The 20,494-nt window shown below is 32.2% G+C and overlaps 1 protein-coding gene and 1 long non-coding RNA gene across 5 annotated transcripts in view; one reads left to right on the top strand and one right to left on the bottom strand.

Moving 5' to 3' along the window:
* Positions 1–16,832, top strand: part of Sam-S (S-adenosylmethionine Synthetase) — a 30,082-nt gene extending 13,250 nt beyond the window's left edge. For 3 of the 4 annotated variants that reach the window (XM_075296819.1, XM_075296818.1, XM_075296817.1), the window contains exons 3-8: positions 6,096–6,173; positions 8,763–8,885; positions 9,055–9,167; positions 12,613–12,756; positions 15,366–15,901; positions 15,969–16,832. In XM_075296819.1, the coding sequence (XP_075152934.1) occupies positions 6,096–6,173; positions 8,763–8,885; positions 9,055–9,167; positions 12,613–12,756; positions 15,366–15,901; positions 15,969–16,074 (1,100 nt within the window). In that variant the 3' untranslated portion in view covers positions 16,075–16,832. Of the gene's footprint in view, positions 1–6,095; positions 6,174–8,762; positions 8,886–9,054; positions 9,168–10,610; positions 10,724–12,612; positions 12,757–15,365; positions 15,902–15,968 lie in introns of all 4 variants that reach the window. The other variant, XM_075296820.1, reaches the window with a different exon arrangement.
* LOC142226695 (uncharacterized) lies at positions 8,667–12,616 on the bottom strand. Its single transcript, XR_012719727.1, has 2 exons — positions 12,380–12,616; positions 8,667–9,356 (listed from the first exon to the last, which is right to left on the bottom strand). It is a non-coding gene; the product is annotated as an uncharacterized LOC142226695 (long non-coding RNA).
* Positions 16,833–20,494: the final 3,662 nt, after the last annotated feature.

The following is a 20,494-nucleotide window of genomic DNA, read 5'->3' as shown; positions in this document are numbered from 1 at the left end:
CGTTACAATATCAGGAAAATCGGATAAAAACTAAGGTTTATATAAGCCCAAGGAGTTAAATCGGGAAATCAATCTATATGGGTGCCATGCCAAAATTATGCAACGATACACAAAATTCAGCACACTTAGTTGTGGTTCTGAAAAACTTACAGAATTTAGACGCCAAATCGGAGGGCGGGTTTATAAGAGGGATATGTCAAAATCTATACCGATACACAATTTATTCGGAATCCTCAAAAACCTCTAGATTTCAATTTTCAAGCAAATTGAATAAAAATTATGGTTTCTAGAAGCTTAAGAAGTAAAATCGGGAGATCGGTCTATATGAGGCTATAGCAAACCATAGATCGATACACACCATATTCGGCACACCTTTTTATGGTTCTAACATACCTCTAGATTTCGAATTCCAGGCAAATCGGATAGAAAATAGGGTTTCTAGAAGTCCCCAGTCGGGGGGTCGGTTTATATGGGGGCCATACCAAAACATGGACCGATACACCTCATTTTCGACACACCTATAGATTTCCAATTTCAGAAAAATCGTATTGAAAATACGGTTTCTAGAAGCCCAAGAAGTAAAATTAAGAGATAGGTCTATATGAGGGCTATACCAAAACATGGACCGATAGACACCATTTTCGGCACACTTATTTATGGTTCTAAAATCCCTCTAGATTTCCAATTTCAGGCATATCGGATAGAAAATACGGTTTCTAGAAGCCCAAGACCCCAAATCGGGGGATCGGTTTATATAGGGGCTATACCAAAACATGGACCGATAAACACCATTTTTGGCACACCCCTTTATGGTCCGAAAATATCTCCAGATTTCCAATTTCAGGGAAATCGGATAAAAACTGCGGATTCTAGAAGCCCAAGAAGTAACATCAGGAGATCGGTCTATATGGGGGCTATACCAAAACATGGACCGATAGGCACAATTTTTGACACACCTCTTTATGGTCCTAAATTTTAAATTTCAGGCGAATTTGATAAAATCTACTTTTTCTATAAGCCCAAGACCCCAAATCGGGAGGTCGGTTTATATGGGGACTATAACAAAGCCTGGACCGATATAGCCAATCTTCGAACTTGACCTGCCTGCAAACAAAAGACGAATCTGTGCCAAATTTCAGGACGATAGCTCCATTATTGAAAACTGTGTCGTGATTACAACAGACAGACGGACATGGTTATATCGTCTTAGAATTTCTCCCTGATCAAGAATATATACACGTTATATAGTCGGAAATCGATATTTCGATGTGTTACAAACTGAATGACAAACTTATTATACCCCGTCACCATTCTATGGTGGAGGTATAAAAATGTAAAACTGGACTACTTGGATATGTAAATAACTTTTACATACACACAAAAAAATTGTCAGATTCAATCACGAAATTAATTGATTCAATTATTTTTTTAATTGAAATGTCTTCAATTACAGAAATGATAGTATCAATTAAAAAATTAATTGATCCAATTAACAAATTAATTTATACTATTAATTTGTGTGATTGATTTTTGTTTCAATTAAAAAATTTGTTGAATCAATTAATTTATTAATTGAATTATTGTTTAAAACTCAATTAAGATTTTAATTGGAAAAATTTTCGTGAAATTTTTTTCTGTGTAGTATCAGTGTTCGCCACACTAAAAGGGATATCGTTTCTTTTAATGTATAAGTTTAACGCATTTACTGTAGCATTCAAATTCGTTTAACATCTTAATATATAGTATACTTCTAAAATTAAATATAAACGCATTTGGATGAAGCCCTTCAAGTCCACTACGGTTTTTTTGTCATGAGAAAATTCTGCGTTCGGTAAATGAAATTATCGAATTCTGATATAAATTGCTATATACAAATGACAACATATTATAGTTTTTTTTTAATTTCGTTTTAAATTACTGTTTTTTATTTTTGACTCAGAGAAATTCTAATACGGAATTCACATCACAATTTCTAAAATCCACTTTAACTAGATTTCAGCTGTCATTTGCCATTGCATAAAAAATATGTATAGAACCTATAAGGGGACAAAATTCAGTGAATACCATATTAAATGAAATGTACGTTTTTAAAAATTTTTAAACATTATTTTCTACATTTGTGATAATCTTACAAATTTTCAAAGCCATTTTTATTGTACTCTACTTAAAATTGGTCTCACTTATGGAAGGTTTCTTTTTTCTGGCAGGGTCTGAAATCTCGTCTTGATGTTCTTTAGCTTAATTTCTTCAATATTTTATTAAAATAGTCAATTCCTTCTTATTCTTTTTTAATAAAAAAAACGTGCTTCATACTATTATTTATAAAATAATTTTTTGAAGGTGCTAGGTCTAATTGACAATTATATGAATTTAATACTAGTGGATCTAAGTTATCAATTGGCCAGTAATAAAGAGATTTCGATTAGTATTGATACTATTTTAGGCCGTAGCTCTGTTTTCCGGTAGAATTTGCCGATCAAAACAAAACACAAAATCGCATATAATGATCGTATTCGTATCTTTTTGTTATCGCATAACGCAAAGATAGTGTGAGAGTTGAGCCTTTGCCATTTGAAAAATGTTTTCAGTTCTCCCTTCACCTGTTCTCTTTCCACCTTATAATAGATATACATATGTATATTCCCGCTAAACGTGAAAAAAAACAAACAAACACGCAGCACTGTTGGAACCTCCTATGTATATACAGAGATAAATAAATGAGTATGATGTTATGACGACTATTGGTCGATTGGTGAAACCACGTGTTTTTAAACCTTATTGGTATTTCTTCTATACTTTCCCATGGATTCTTTTTCAATTGTTTTTATTTGTTTTTATTATTTTTTTTTTTGTATTGCGATGTATTCTTGTCTTTTGCTGATATGGTTGGTTCCAGTTTGTTTGGTAGTCAAATGTTTTGGCTTTGTTTTGTTTTATTCTTCTTACCTTTAAAATATAGGTACCCACTTAAAATACATTTTTTTGGTTTGTTATAAACATTCCATTATCAGGAGGAACAATAAATCTATTCAATTTGTTTTTTTTTTTTTTTCAAATATGTATTATCGCTTTGACATTAAACTTGATTTTAAATTAATTTTATTGCTCAATTAAGTATGAGTGCATGTGTATAGCATGGAATAATACCGGTATTAATTGAAATTATTACAAAAATTTAAAGAATAGAGATTAGAAAAGTCGTAATATAATTTGATCTCTTCTTATCTGGAAGACGTTGCTTATTTTAGTCAATGATACCCTTTTCGCCGGTGTCATAAGAAAATAGTTTTTTTAATAGAAATCAATTGGGCATATTCTGAATTCCATTACCAGAATCGCTCGCAATCGCGAAATAAATTAGGAAAAAGGTTTACGTTATCGACCTATAAGATTTATCAAGGTATTCTTACATATACAAAAGTGAACCAATAAAATCGTGAAAGCTAATTATGTTGGATGTTGTTACTAATAAAAATTTTATACATTTCTGCTTCTTAAATCATGGCATTGTACTTAAAGTTTGTCTTCAAAAAACAAAAGATTATGGTTTTTAAATTGAAATATTATAATTTTTTTAATGGCTGGATTCCTTTTTTTGCTGCTGTTATCGAGATATTGGTCAAACGTACAATGACCACATTTGCGTTTTAACATTTCTTTCATTTCTTATCACCATCTCTCTAATTCCAACTATAAGGAATGATTCAATTATACATGTATACGTATACATAATAGTTTAATCCTCTAATTATTTTATTGAACTTTTCGAAAGTAGATCTTGTATTGATTTATAATAATAAAGAAGAGAATAACAATGATAATAATGTCTATTAAAAGTTGCGGGACAACAAACATGATTTATTCATATGAATTATGTTCTTTCTTTGTGGTACTACTAGACGGGGTTTTTGAATTTGTTTAATTTTTGTTTTTTTTTTTTGTTTTTTGTTTTGGTTTGTTTGTTTGTTTTGAAAATAATCTCAAATTTCATTTATAGCATGGTTCATTTCAAAGTGGTGTGCTTCCTTTTTTGTTTTTTTTTTTTTGCTATAATTCTTTTTGGGAAGATTTTAACTTGGCGCTTGTGCCAATTAGTTCTATGTTCACCATATCCATTCGTTTCGTTTTTATACCCTCCACCATCGGATGGGGGTATATTAACTTTGTCATTCCGTTTGTAACACATCAAAATATTGCTCTAAGACCCCATAAAGTATATATATTCTGGGTCGTGATGAAATTCTGAGTCGATCTGAGCATGTCCGTCCGTCTGTTGAAATCACGCTAACTTCCGAAGGAAACAAGCTATTGACTTGAAACTTGGCACAAGTAGTTTTTATTGATGTAGGTCGGATAGTATTGGAACTGGGCCATATCAGTCCACTTTTACGTATAGCCCCCATATAAACGGACCCCCAAATTTGGCTTGCGATTGCTCTAAGAGAAACAAATTTCATCCGATCCGGCTGAAATTTTGTACATGGTGTTAGTATATGGTATCTAACAACCATGCAGAAATTGATCCACATCGGTCCATAATTATATATAGCCCCCATATAAACCGATCCCCCGATTTGGCTTGCGGAGCCTCTTGGAAGACCAAAATTCACCTGATTCAGTTGAAATTTGGTACGTGGTGTTAATATATGGCCTCAAACACCCATGCAAAAATTGGTTGAAACCGGTCATTAATTATATACAGGCCCCATATAAACCGATCCCCAGATTTGACCTCCGGAGCCCTTTGGAAGACCAAAATCCATCCGATTCGGTTGAAATTTGGTACATGATGTTAGTATATGGTATCCACCAACCATGTAGGAATTGGTTCATATCAGACCATAATTACATATATAGCCCCCATATAAACCGATCCCCAGATTTGACCTCCGGTAGCTTTTGGAGAAGCAAAATTCATCCGATCTGGTTGAAATTTGGTACGTGGTGGTAGTATATGATATTTAACAACCATGACAAAAGAGGTCCATATCAGTCCATAATCATATATAGCCCCCATAAAAACCGATCCCGAGATTTGGGCTCGGGATCGGTTTATATGGGGGCCTCTTGGAAGAGCAAATTTCATCCGAGTGAGTTGAAATTTGGTACATTGTGCTAGTATATGGCCGTTAACAACCATGCCTAACTAGGTCCATATCGGTTTATAGTTATATATAGCCCTCAGATAAATCGATCCCCAATCACACAAAAATTGGTCCATATCAAGTTCATAATTCTATAAAGCCCCCATATAAGCGACCCCATATTTCAATTCTGGCTCTCTATGTACCGTGCAAAAGTCCATATCGATTCGTAATTATTTTTATTATTTTATTATTTACTTATACATACCTTTTTTGTCTAATATATACCAAGTATGGACTAACTCACAATTTAGAAAACGATGTTAAGAAGTTTTAAGATACCACAACCCAATTAATTCGATTGTGGATGACAGTCTTTCGTAGAAGTTTCTACGCAATCCATGGTGGAGGGTACATAAGATTCGGCCTGGCCGAACTTACCGTCATATATACTTGTTGTTTTTGTCGTTGTTGTTCAAATGTCTCGCAAATTTTAAAACATCGTCATCGAAAAATACATGTCTTACAAGGTTCTATATTATATTCTATGTCGTCGCTATGGCCCCATATATAACATAGGTAGGGAAGGTAATTATATAGCTTCTCGACTGGTTTTCTGTTCTCTGTCATATGTATATCTGCAAGAGGGTTTCAAATTTCATTGCAAATCTTTGATTATATATTGTGACACTGAACTAAGTGCACACTGTTTAGTTTCGGATTCTAGACACATTGGGCATTAAATTACACACACACAAATGTTTGACAGTGCAATTTTGACTCCTTTCATTGTCTCATTCATATTTATCCACGAAATTTTAAATGCGCGTGCGATATCTCGTGTTGCAAGCTTCCCATAGTTTGATTGTAGTTGTAAAATTTTCGCTCACGCCTGCAGTACAAATGGAATAGTATTTTGCTTAATATTTATTTATAACTATGTACTTTTGTATACATACATATTCTATACAAAAATTTTCAATGTTTTTTTCTTTTCTTTTTCTTTTATAGATAAGATGTGTGATCAAATTAGTGACGCTATTTTGGATGCCCATTTAAAACAAGATCCCGATGCAAAAGTTGCATGTGGTAAATATTTCTTTATTTTCATTTAATTTTATTTTCAAGAAAATTTATTTTAAATAAAGAAACATGAATTAGGATCTCATTTGTGCGAGGAAGCTTTAAGTGAATTAAATCAGATATAACGAAAATGAATAGCACGTGCTTAAATTCTTTGCAAATGACAAGAATTGCAAAGATTTCATTTTCATTAGTTGAATGCAAGTAAATCTGAGGAATATGTCATGTTCTATGTTATTCTATTAAAATATATAGATATTAGATTTTTAAGAATTATTATTATTTGTTTTTTTTTTTCTTTGAACTTGAATAAAAAACATATCGTCAAATTAAATTCATTAAAAAATTACTAGTCAATAAAAAACTCGATTCATTTTTTTACATGTTTCTTAAGTAGAACATAATAGAGCTTAGCTCCCTCTCGATCAGCTATACTCGTAGTATGGTCCATGACTTTTAGAGGAGTTTTTAAATGCTGCAATACTCAGAAATGTCGCCAGTATAGTTGTAGAGTCCAGCCACCGACAAAAAATTTTGCTTTGGTGTCTGGGATTTAAACTAAAACACTATTAGCAACATTTTGTCCAAATAGCATTTAATAGAGAATTTCTTTAAAATTCTGTTTTTTTATATATAAAACATGTAGAGTGCGCATTTATCAGCAATAATGCGCATTTAAAACATTTACCATAACTTACACAGAAAAAATATATTGTCTTTAATCAAGAAATTAATTGATCATTTTTAATCAGAATGTCTTCAGTCACAGAAATTATAGTATCAACCACTAAAGTCAATTAAAAAATTAGTTGTTCCAATTAAAAAGTTAATTGATATAATTATTTTTTTATGGTTGAATTTTGTGTCAATTAAAAATTTTGAACCAATTACATTTTTAATTGAATATAAAAAAAAAAATGTTGGCGATATTTTTTCTGTGCAGTAACGGCTTATTTATTGGGCTATTATTACAGATTTTTTCATACATGTATAAAAAAAGTCAAAAATTAATTTCTCAAATAATGGGGATTTTGTCAACGTCGTAAATCGGAGTTGGTAATCTTCAAGTTTTTCTAATCGAATTTTACTTTGTTCGAATTAAATCGACTTTTCAATGGTCCCAAAAGATGAAAGTAGACCTTTAAAAAAGTACAAATGTGGTCTATTACAAATTTTTGAAAAAATTTACCTTTTTGTTTAGATTACTATTATGGCCATAAAAGCCAAAAATCAAACTTTTATCAAAAAAATGGAAAAGTTAACTTTACCAAATTAAAAAAAAAGTTTAAAAAAAATGTACTTGTCCAAATTAAAAAAAAAAAATAAAAAACAAAAAGTCGACATTTTCAAATTTCCAAAATGGAAAGAAGATTTTTATCAATATTTTAAAGTTTTTTATTTTTTTTTTTAAATTTAGAAAAAGTCGAACTAAAAAAAAAATTAAAAAAACTACACGGGGACTTTTACAAATTTTGAAAAAAAAAAATCGGATTTTTGTTCGGATTACTATTAAGGCTATAAATGTAGAAAAGTGGAAAAGTCGACTTTTCTAAATTTTGAAAAACAATGTCTGAATCTCGAAAAGACCACATTGCCAAATTATGAAAAAATCGAAAGTTCGAATCAACTTTCAAATTTATACATGAGATGTATACATAGGATAACTAAAAATCCTATGTATCTATGTGTTAGGCCGGCGACTTTTCCATTGACCTGGTATGCCTGGTACATTTATTTTGGATTCTCTATATGTAATTAATTAGTTTTAGTGACAATGCGCTATTATTAGCCTTACTGGCTTATTGTAATGTCTTCATTTTTTTTTAAATTTGTTTACACCAGTTTATTACTAATTCTTACACCGATTTCGGAATTGATTTTGTTTCTTGAATAGACGAAATATTTTAAATTGAACCGTAACGTCATAAGCCAATGTGCAATGCAATATAAATTTTATTTCCTTTTGCAATTTTACATTTATACTTATGATATAATATTTTTTTGCTTATGTTTTACAATAATGTGTAAACAATGGGATTTCGCTGAATTAAAATCAGAATCTGAGATTCCACAACAGCTATAACGAATTAGTTTTCAATGCACTTGAAAAAAATATTTTAGATGAATGTCAAGTTCAATATTACTTTGGAAAAATTTTTATATGACATTGCGATTAGCGACTAGAGTTTCCCCGCATCACAAACCAATGTAGTCAATGACATTGTACTATGAATTTCCTTTCATATCAGAATTTTATTGTCTGACCATATTGGTGGCGAGGTAACCTGACTCTTTGGGCGACACATTTCTCAGAATTAAAATTTGCTTTTGCATTTATAATTGTTTTTGTATTATTTTGTAATAAACATTAATGAAGCCAATATAAATAAACTTCCTTGCTTCTTTGTTGAAGAGATTTTCATCGCTATTTGATTTTTTAATGGTTGGAGTATGAAGTGTGCTGGAACAAATTAAAAAAATAAACATTCTAACAATAAATATATGCGAATTTTATTTTTATTTTTAGATTTAGATTTTTCGTGGATTTATGTGTGTTTTTAACAATATTAATTCGAAATTTGTTTTATTTTTTAGAAACTGTCGCTAAAACTGGTATGATCCTCTTGTGTGGGGAAATCACATCAAAAGCTGTTGTAGACTACCAAAAAGTTGTGCGCGAAACAGTCAAACACATTGGCTATGATGATTCTTCAAAGGGTAAGATCCATATTTACAAATGATAAAAGGGGCGGGATGAAATCATTTTTGACAATCATTCTAGGCATTTCAATTGATTTCGTCGTGTTTTTTTTTTACATGGGAGGGGGTTTGTTTTTTGAATTTTTTTAAACTATAATTTATTTTTAACTCGTTTTACGCAATAAAGGCTTCGATTGGAAAACTTTGAATTTACTTGTTGCCCTTGAACAACAGTCTCCCGATATTGCCAATGGTGTTCATGTCAATCGCGAGCAAGAAGATGTTGGTGCTGGTGATCAGGTATTGTAATTGGGTTCTATACAAAAATTTCATTCAATTGCTCTCTTTTTCTACAATATTCTTGTAACGGCGCCCTCAACATTTTTAATGTTGATATTTTTCGCTCTCTATTACACATTTATTTATGTTATACCATGGTCGGCAAATTCATTCGTTTTTTTCTCTCCATATTGTGTTTGAACAACTAATCTATTAAACCAAAACAAAAAAATATATAAAATTTGGGATTTCAAAAAAAAAAAAAAAAATAGCATGTTATATATATCATTGGGGAAAAGTCTATATAGAAATGTGATGTCCCTAAATGTAAATCAAAGGAATTTTAACATTTTTTGCCAAGAAATAAAAGGACTATTCCAAGTCTTCGAAATTTATTGGATAAATTCGACAATGCATTTTGTTGCAGTGTATCTTTTTTTATTTTTAATTATAAACATTTTAGACAATTTTTTAATGAATTTAATTCTGTAATCAAGCTCAAGGACTGTGGAGTCCCAAATCGACTCTTAAATTCAAATTTTCAACATGTGATGTCAAAAACAAAATTGCATGGTTTTTTTTGACAGATTTATAACTAAAATTAATTCATCGTGGGTTGTGATGTCTTCTCTTCAAACCGTATTATTTGTTTGTGATTGTCGTAAAATTTAAGAGAATTATATTAGATATGGGGTCTTTATATATCGTCGCTACCATGCTGTTTTCCATTATTAGCCTTAAAATAAAAGTTTTTATTATTTAATATAATTGTGTATATTACGTTAGGTTAGGTTAAAGTGGCAGCCCGATTAAGTTTCAGACTCACTTAGACTATTAAGTCCATTGTGATACCACATTAACTAAAAGTACCTATTATATATGGGCACTTCTAGTTTTAACCGCTGAACCTTCTAGATTAATGTCTTCTGTTGAACCAACCAGATTGTTCCAATATATTGGATGAGGATAGACTTGGAATGAAATGTGTGATCGTAATCATAAGTAAAAAGATGACCTTACATTTTTTAGTTAAAAACAAAACGGATTTGTAGCACGACGGATGATGGCTTGATTTCTTTATCGATATTGGTGAAACCTCTCAAAAGTGGGCATCCATTGTCGCCTAAATTTTGTCCACATTTGGGAGATGTCTACTGATGAGATGTTCATTTTAATATTTTAATATAGCAAACGTATCACGAAAGCTGACCACTTTTCAGAATTGATTTTATTAAACGCCATCATGACATCGCCTTTTTGGAAAATTTCGGTTATCTATATGAAATAGCATGTTAGCGACGATATATATTTTTGTTATATATTGATAACATACAAAAAATATAATACAATTATTGTGTGCATATATATTTTTTTCTCTTTATTTTCATATATAATATCTCATTTCGACATAAATAACTAAAATCATTAAAAATAAAAATAAAAACAAACTCATGGAAATCTCAGGTTTCGATTATAAAACTTGCAACGTTTTGTTAGCCTTGGATCAGCAATCACCGGAAATTGCCGCTGGAGTGCATGTAAATCGTGCCGAAGAAGAAATTGGTGCCGGAGATCAGGTGTGCCCAAAAATCAAAAACTATATTATTTTCTAATCAGGCTTCCGTTGGTAGATGTTTGCATTTAACACAAAAAAACAAAGCAAAAAATCTTTGTACAGAATTTTTGTTTCTAACTGATCTCCCTTTCCTATCTCCCCTCACTCACTTTAGGCCGCTTAAAATATGCCGCCTTTTTATTGTTTTTTCTTCTTTTTTAACCTATATATTTTGCTAGTGCACACATCCATACAATAAAGTTGTCATAACATCAACTTCAAAGACTTGTTATTTAGTAGAACATAATCTAGATTAGTTTTCTTCAAAATTATTTTTGGATATCGTATGTGTTATTTCGTATAACCATGCCAAAATTGACCACTTCTTCACAAAATTTTAGAACAAATAACAAGTTTTGACAAAAACACTATACCACCTATGTATTCCCTCTTATCTCGGTGTTTGTACTTTTTTTGACACAATTTTTTTTTTAATTCAAAATTTGTAGTTTGAGATTTATATGTTGTAATCTCAAGAAGATTTGTTCAATTGGGTTTCACAAAAATGAAATTGGTTCACATATAGCATATTTTTCTTCATGGTTTATTAGTATATATTTAGAAGTTATTTAAGAATGTCATAACTCAAAATTATATATTCCCAGCAAAAAAAGCGTCACCAAAAAAGTAGTGAAAATGTTCTTTTTGGATCCGGAAGTGCTGCAAAATTGGCACAGAAGCGATGAATTTAACATGGGCTCGTCATAGAACGAATGTCCACCATTTCAAAAGCCGTTGCAATGAATTTGCATCACTTCTTAAGGAGTTATGCGAATTCAGTGTTTGTGAATTAAGAAATTTTGTGAAATTTTGACAAATAAATAAATTTCAAAAATTTCAAATTCAAAAAATATAGCATTTTTTCAACTAAATTTAAATTCTTTGTACCATTTTAGTAATTTTTTACCCACTTGTCATTATGTGAAATTTTGACAAATAAATAAATTTTAAAAATTTTCATGACTTTTAATGAATTCTAACGCTTGTTTGGAACGTTTGACATCAAATATTTTCAAAAACTCGCATATTTTCTAGAATGGATTTAGCTTTTTTTCGTAAAAATTTAAAAAAAATTGTATTATTTTATTTATTCTTAATCTGTTTTTAACCATTTGAAACAAAAAAATTTAAATTTCCCATTAAAAATATGAAAAAAGCGAGTTATAAAAAATTGACTCAAATCAGCTTCCTGTGCAGATAAAATAAAGAACATCTTTGGGAGAACATTTTTAGAAGTTCTCTTAAAGTTGTGCCTTGAGAAGAACTTCAAGATTTTTTTGCTGGGTTGTTAAAAGTAATCACGACTTTTTTTTGAGATTTAAAATTGCAATTACATACCATGCTTTAATCCGTCCTTTGACGTAAGATTGGATTTTTGCTACTTCACTCGTAACTGAGCTGCGCATTCAAAGAAAAAATTCAATTCTTCAATCAACGGGCAGATTGACGATGGAATGTAATTCAAACTTAATACCAAGAAATAATATATATAATAAATAATAAAACTCGTATTATCTCTAAGAATGGAAAGAGAAAAAACACATCCTTAGCAAAGTGTTGATTAAGTTATGACATTTTTAAAACATTTAACGCAGTGTGTATGTATTATCTTACTAACCAAATTCATTAGATGTAACACTACTCAACATTTCATTCAATTCATGGCTTACGTTCATTTCCAACATACGCTTTCTACTGCTTTTAACTGCGTTCTTTCTTTTCCTTTCTGTAACATAACACCTATAGATAATACAAATAATTCATGTTTTATATTGATGTAATTTGATCTTAGAATAGACGATTTAAATTCTAATTGTTTTTAATTTTTTTATTCTTTCCAAAAAAATCAAGGGTATTATGTTTGGTTATGCAACCGATGAAACTGAGGAATGCATGCCCTTGACTGTTGTCTTGGCACATAAATTGAATGAAAAGATTGCTGAATTGCGTCGTTCTGGTGACTTCTGGTGGGCTCGTCCTGATTCAAAGACACAGGTAAGGCTAATTTGTCGATATATTTGCTCACTTATGTGAACATATATTGTAGCTTTATGTAAATCTATCAACAAATTTTCAAAACTCAGTATTAGTTATCTTTAATGAAATAGCATCTAGAGACTCAAAAAGAAATCACAATAAAACAACAAAAATAAGACAACAAGAAGTAAGGTTTTTGTCTGCCGAAATTGATGTCAATTCCTTTTCCTACTACAGCAAACTTACTACTGCCGGGTTTGATTACTCTAGATTACAGTGGCAACCCGTTAAGGCCTGGTTATGCATCTAAAAATGTAGCGTAGCCGTAACATAACGGCAACGTATGAATTTTTGGCGATTAGCCAACAAAACACGTACCAACAAACTATCAAGAACTGGCAGAAAAAAGTTTGTTTCATTCATTTAAAATTAATTTCACGAAAAATGTTAATTTCTCATCGTCCATTTTAACCGAAAACAACACAATACTACATTTTTAATGAAATAAAAATTCGCATTTTTCTTCTTTTGTTTCGGATTTAGATTCCACGTTAGTGGGGTTGGTCGAATACCTACCCCACTAACGGGAATCTAAAACCGGAAAAAATTCAATTTTTTATTTCATTAAAAAATGTACAGCCTGTTTCGATATGTCGATCGACTGAAATGGAAACAAACAGCTGAATTTACAACCAAAAAATCAGCTGTTTCTATGCATTCACACAAAAAAAAATTTCTGATTCAATCACGAAATTAATTGATCCAATTAATTTTTTAATTGAAATGTCTTCAATCACAGAAATGATAGTATCAATTAAAAAATTAATTGAAGGTCAATTAAAAAATTAATTGATCCAATTAAAAAATTAATTGATACTATTAATTTTTGTGATTGATTTTTGTTTCAATTAAAAAATTTGTTGATTCAATTAAATTTTTAATTGAATATTTTTTAAAACTCAATTAAAATTTTAATTGGAAAATTTTTCGTGAATTTTTTTTTCTGTGTTTAAGACGATCGATAGAGCTCGATCGACATACAGAAACAGGGTGGTAGTATTGTCTTTCTTCTTTCAATCGATGACGCTTATTTTTTGATCAGCTGGTAGGACAACGATACGTAAATTTTTGTTTATTTTCTGAATCTTACGACACGTTTACCTTGTGCAAACGTTGGGTAATCGTTTGTATGGGCTGTCGTATATTAAAAACAAACAGCTGACACGCCACACTACGCTTACGACCCGTTTTTGGATACATAACCAGCCCTTTGAATCTTACGACACGTTTACGTTGTGCAAACGTTGGGTAATCGTTTGTATGGGCTGTCGTATATCAAAAACAAACAGCTGACACGCCACACTACGCTTACGACCCGTTTTTGGATGCATAACCGTTGACCACATTAACTAACAGCCTGTTTCTGTATGTCGATCGACTGAAATGCTTGTTTTAATTATGAAAATAAATTTGTTTTCGCAAATGGCGAACATCCCCTTATACGTGAAGATTTGTGACTCCCAACCAGAAAAAATCAAAGATGTTTTGATTTTATGCCAACATGTCCCCGCAACACGCGAACATGGCCTTATACTTGTGGATTTGTCGCCGCAACGTGTTGTGTCGCAGGGTTTATCCGACCGTATAAGGTCCCCTTAAGATTCGTCGGAGGTACGTAAAATATCGATAAATGTGTTAGCGCTCACAGTAACAAGCTGCAGTATCGATTGTCTTTGAATATAACTTATAGTGTGGCCAATATCTGGGAAATGTTTGACATGAGCACTATCGTCCGGATAAACTTATAGTCTGGACGGCGCTTAATGCGCCGCTCATATTATCAGTTTAACCGTACGATATTACCGTGTTCAACTCTTCGATGCCATCATTTATGTTCGACGCCGTTATCGATACTGCATCTGGATAATGTGGTCGCTAACACATTTATCGATTCTTAGCGTTTGGTCACACTGTATGATTCTTTACAAAACAGGCATTTCGTCCTGAAAAACTTATACTATGAACGACGCATCTGGGACTTGACAAATCCAAGTGGTAGCCCGTTATTTCAGGCTCAATTTCATTGTGACGCTACAGTGGCGAACGTCTCTCTTATTGCTGAGTATTGCCCAATTTCATGTTGAACTCAATGACCGAATTTGAACGGCGTTTCACATTATGACGAAACCACGTTTGAAATACTCAAAAATTGCAGCAGCATTAGTGAGAGGGGATAAATACAAGAGTTATAGTTGATAAGCCTTTGCAACGTGTGATTGTTTGGTGTGGTTTATGATCTGGCGGGTTATTGAACATTTTTTCGATAACGAAGTCACTCGATTTGATTTGAATACTTTCCACCCACTTGAGTTCTGGACAGTTTATTGGATTTAACTACAGTGACAATAAGTTATTGTCAAAAAAGACCACTAAGATCAAAAATGAAAAACAGACATAAACTGCAGAGAATCTCTCAATGAAATAGCTGAGACGTTCAATATAAATTTTTCTTTTACTCCGACTTTCCCCTATATATAATAAGAACATACATATGGAAATCCTATAGGCACTTAACAAATATATATCTCCGATATGCCCACTTTTAATTGTTGTTTTCTCTATTTTAGATCACCTGCGAATATCTCTTCAATGCTGGTGCTGCCATACCCAAACGTGTCCATACCATTGTCATTTCCATGCAACACTCCGAAAAGATCACACTCGATGATTTACGTACAGAGGTTATGAATAAAGTTGTGAAAGTAGTCATTCCCGCCAAATATTTCGATGCCAATACCATTGTTCACATAAATCCATGCGGTTTGTTTGTCATCGGAGGACCTATGGGTGATGCCGGTTTGACGGGTCGCAAAATTATTGTCGATACCTATGGTGGTTGGGGTGCCCATGGTGGTGGTGCTTTCTCTGGCAAAGATTACACTAAAGTCGATAGATCGGCCGCTTATGCTGCACGTTGGGTAGCCAAATCGTTGGTTAAGGCTGGTCTCTGTAAGCGTTGTTTGGTTCAGGTGTCATATGCCATTGGTTTGGCCGAACCATTGTCCATTACAGTCTTCGATTATGGCACTTCACACAAATCCCAAAAAGAATTGTTGCAAATCATCAAGACCAATTTCGATTTGAGACCCGGCAAAATTGTGAAGTGAGTGCAAACTTAAAATGTCAGTTTTAGAATGGTAAAATATTGTAATGTTTGTTCCTCTTTGCAGGGATCTCGATTTGAAGAAACCCATCTACCAGCGCACAAGTACTTATGGTCATTTCGGCCGCGAAGTTTTCTCATGGGAGCAGGCTAAACCTTTGAATGTCGCTTGACTAGACGCTGATTTGCAACAGCTGCCTCAGCCTCCGTGTGCTAAAAAATGTAAAACTGCGTAATTTTTAGTTTTAATTTTAAAATTTTATTTGTCCTTTTTTAAATTTTTATTTTAAACTATTAATTTGCGTTTGGCAAAAAGGTAAAGAAGAAAATGAAGCGAAAGACAATTCAAATAATTTTTCCAAATATCGGAAAAACGTACCTCTTCCAAAAAGAGTAATAGTATCGCTATTTACCTTTTTTATAACTTTAAATTAATACATTTAGTTTTAGTTACCCAAAAACAAAAACAAAAAAAAAAAGAAAAACAGAAACAGAAACAACATCAAGATTAAACAAATTGCTAAACTATATTAAGGAAAAACAAAATATAATAAAATATTTTATAAAACAAACAAAAATTCTGCAAACAAGAAAACTGTTCATAAAGAAACGAAGTGAAATACTTATCACTGCTATAATTGTAAATCTAAATAGAAGAAAGGTCCAATAGAAAACCTCTCAACAACGCTATACAAAACCACATCCCCATTTTACGTTCATGAATTCTTTTGTTGTTCAAAATACCAGAAAACTTACCACAACGAAGCAGCTTATTGGAAATTTGTTTCAATTTTTTTATTATTGTGAATTTTTTAACTATCCCCCTTCTTTCGTATGTGTCCGTGTTACTATTTTTCATTTTTAGTGCGTTTACTTATGTATATTTAATTAGTATTTAATTTAACAAAAATAAAAAAATATTTAAAAATAATTTTGTTTGCTTTACCGAATCAAGAAGCCATATGCAGTTGTTGTAAGAGCTAAGTATCATCCCTCACCCCCTCAAAACAAAAAAATCAAGTTTATATCATTTATAAAAACCCTTCCCTCGTTTATTTCTTCTCGAATTATAAAATATGAAAATGTGTATTTTGTATTAAGCAGTAGTTTCTTCTATAAGTGAGAGTAAATAAAAAATATACAACAAAAAAAATTTCAATAAAAACTTTACATAAACCACGCCACAAAAACAATAAACAAAACATCAAACAACAATGTTATAATTATGATCCGAATATTTTTTATTGTTTAATGGCCATTAAATGCAATTTCTCAATAAAAAAAAAAAACAAATAATTATGTGTACTCGTAAGACAAAAGCAAAAAGCAAGTTTTAAAACTAAATTACATTTGGAAAAAATCAATAAAACAAATTACATATTTAAAACCCAAAATGTGAATATTATTTTCATTTAAAATGAGAAATGTGGTCAGCCATAACCGTGGCTAGAGAGGTCAAAAAGTCTCCCACCACGCACCTTTACTGTGCAACTTGACATTAAAATTTGTCTAATAACCCATTCACATTATGCGATTTACAGGTTATCAGTTATTCCGGACGGAATGTCGGTGTTTATAAAGAATCTTACAGTGTGTCGGATCGATACGACTTGTCGGCGATGACTAAATAATCGGTAAATGTGTTATCGATCCCATAAACATGCAGCAGTATCGATTATGCCTTCGGACTTAACTTATAATGTGCACAATATATGGGATATGTTCGACGCGAGCACTGTCGTCCGGAATAACTGATAATCTGTAAAGCGGATTACAGTGTGTCGGATCGATACGACTTGTCGGCGATGACTAAATAATCGGTAAATGTGTTATCGATCCCATAAACATGCAGCAGTATCGATTATGCCTTCGGACTTAACTTATAATAGATCCGTTCGAGAACCCGATAATTTTTGATAATTATTACAAATTTTTACTGGAAGTCGTTGGTTTACACCAAAACGTCATCAAAAGAGAGCCGGAGAGAGACTACATTTGACAGTTATGAAATAGAGAAATTGCAAGTTTTTGCTAGAGTTTTTTTTCCCAGTAAAATCTTGCAAACCATAGCATACGTTGCCAGCGGGTTATTGATAACAAACAAAGTACCAATACAATGTACATGTTCGGCAACTACGATTGGAATTTAAATATACAGGATTCGTTTTTTGTTTTCAATGTTTTCGCAGCTGAAATTTTCAATGTGTAAATAGTTACTGGATACCGTTCGTGTACTTTTCAGCAATTTTAAGTAAAGAGTGTAAAATACACTCTTAGGCTAGGCAAATATTTGACCAAATTGAGTGTCAAACATTTTTCCAGAACCATTTTCCAAATATCTGGATACGGTTTTTGGAAAATAACCCTACCATGATGTTATATATCCAATATGAGCTCAAAGCGTTGGCTGGTTTGGCTGTGGCGACGGATTCTTTTTCGATTTCTGTCAAATATTTGCCCAGTGTGACCACAGCATAACTCTCTTGCTTGTTTTTACTGGAAAAGTACGCGAACAGACCTAATGTGCACAATATATGGGATATGTTCGACACGAACACTGCCGTCCGGAATAACCCTGCCAGCATTTCAAAGTTCCATTTCAACCTCATCGTTACCACAGGCTCGTAAATGTCACTTCAACCATCATGAAAAGGTATATCAAAAAGTACATGCAAGTAATTTGCCATCCCTACTGTTAAAAAAGCCATTTTTTTGTGAAACGCCAAGCGCAACCAGCTTGTTATATTTTAATTAAATAAAAACGAAAATAAAGTTCTGAAAACATAGATTATACGCTTAAAATTGTGAAAGGTATATTGGTGAACAATTTGGTGATTTTCCAAATGGAATAATGTGATTGTTTTTCAGATATTTTACAGACACGCTGCCTCCATGGAATAAAAACACTGGTTGATAGACGCAGCAACATGTAACTCGCTACTTGTAACTCAACATCATCATTAATGCCAAAAATTATGTTAAATGTAATGTGATAGTGGTATAAATGTTATATTTTTAAGAATTTGTAAATGTTTAATCAAATTAATAAATATCTAAACAAACGTGTTTTACTCGACCACAATGATTCTTTTACAACTATCTTAAAATGCACTTTTTCTGATTGTTTGGAGGGTCCCTTATTGGCGTCGTTCTAAATTGATCTATAAAGGCACCTAATAACTGCACTCATGCGAAACATTTTTGTAGTAACTTGGCGTGGTACAACTTCTCAATAGTGACGGCGCTTTTCCGACGAGTTTTTGATGTCGTATATGATTGTTTTCGACGTAGTGGGGATTCTCAAAAGAGTCCCCAAATTCAAAAAATGTTGGCAGGGATAAGAGTAAATTAAAAAGCAATTTCAAATTGCTATAATACTTAATGAACACCCAAGCCAATTCAACAAGAAAATAAAATCAAAAAATTATGACAAAAATAATTTAAAAATTTATTTAAAATCAATTAATTCAGCAAAACATTTTAAAGGATTTTTATCCGATTAATTATATTTTTGTGCACTTGTGTTAATTCTTTAGTACTTCATCGTCTGAAGTAACTTCTTAAAAATATCAAGGCGTCCAAATATAAGATATAAATATAAATTATAAGATAAATGCGATCTTGTCGTTTTTTTCTACAGTATAACAGGTTGGCTGATAAGTCCCCGGTCTAAAGCTGAGTACTACAGTTTTCAAGCTGAAAACCAGCTTGTTTTCACGGTTACTTTTTTTAATTAATTGATATAGAAATATAATATTATTTGCAATCAATTCCTTGGATCTTTCCTTCCATTATTTGGTAAGACTTGATCAAAATATAATCGTCTTCATACATATTTTTGTACTTTTAGTTTAGTGTTTTGGTGAAAAACCCGAACATAGTACTCACCTTAATAAAGAAAAACACTTTTTTTTGTCAAAATTCGTTTTTAATTTTCAACATAGTTCCCTTCAAGAGCGATACAAGGACTATAACGACCTTCCAATTTTTGATACCATTTTGGTAGTACTCCTTCGGTTTTCCTCAAAATAGGCCTCAGTTTCGGCGATCACCTCTTCATTGCAGCCAAATTTTTTCCCTGCGAGCATCCTTTTGAGGTCTGAGAACAAGAAAAAGTCGCTGGGGACCAGATTTGGAGAATACGGTGGGTGGGGAAGCAATTCGAAGCCCAATTCATGAATTTTTGCCATCGTTCTCAATGACTTGTGGCACGGTGCGTTGTCTTGGTGGAACAACACTTTTTTCTTCTTCATATGGTCCCGTTTTGCCGCGATTTCGACTTTCAAACGCTCCAATAACGCCATATAATAGTCACTGTTGATGGTTTTTCCCTTCTCAAGATAATCGATAAAAATTATTCCATGCGCATCCCAAAAAACAGAGGCCATTACTTTGCCAGCGGACTTTTGAGTGTTTCCACGCTTCGGAGACGGTACACCGGACGCTGTCCACTCAGCCGACTGTCGATTGGACTCAGGAGTGTAGTGATGGAGCCATGTTTCATCCATTGTCACTTATCGACGGAAAAACTCTTGTGTATTACGAGTTAACAGCTGCAAACACCGCTCAGAATCATCAACACGTTGTTGTTTT

This window comes from Haematobia irritans, chromosome 2, assembly GCF_050003625.1.
Source record: "Haematobia irritans isolate KBUSLIRL chromosome 2, ASM5000362v1, whole genome shotgun sequence".
In the NCBI taxonomy this organism is placed as follows: Eukaryota; Metazoa; Arthropoda; class Insecta; order Diptera; family Muscidae; genus Haematobia; species Haematobia irritans.
Note: the sequence above shows the minus strand (reverse complement) of the source record. Positions and strands in the feature narration are given on the sequence as shown.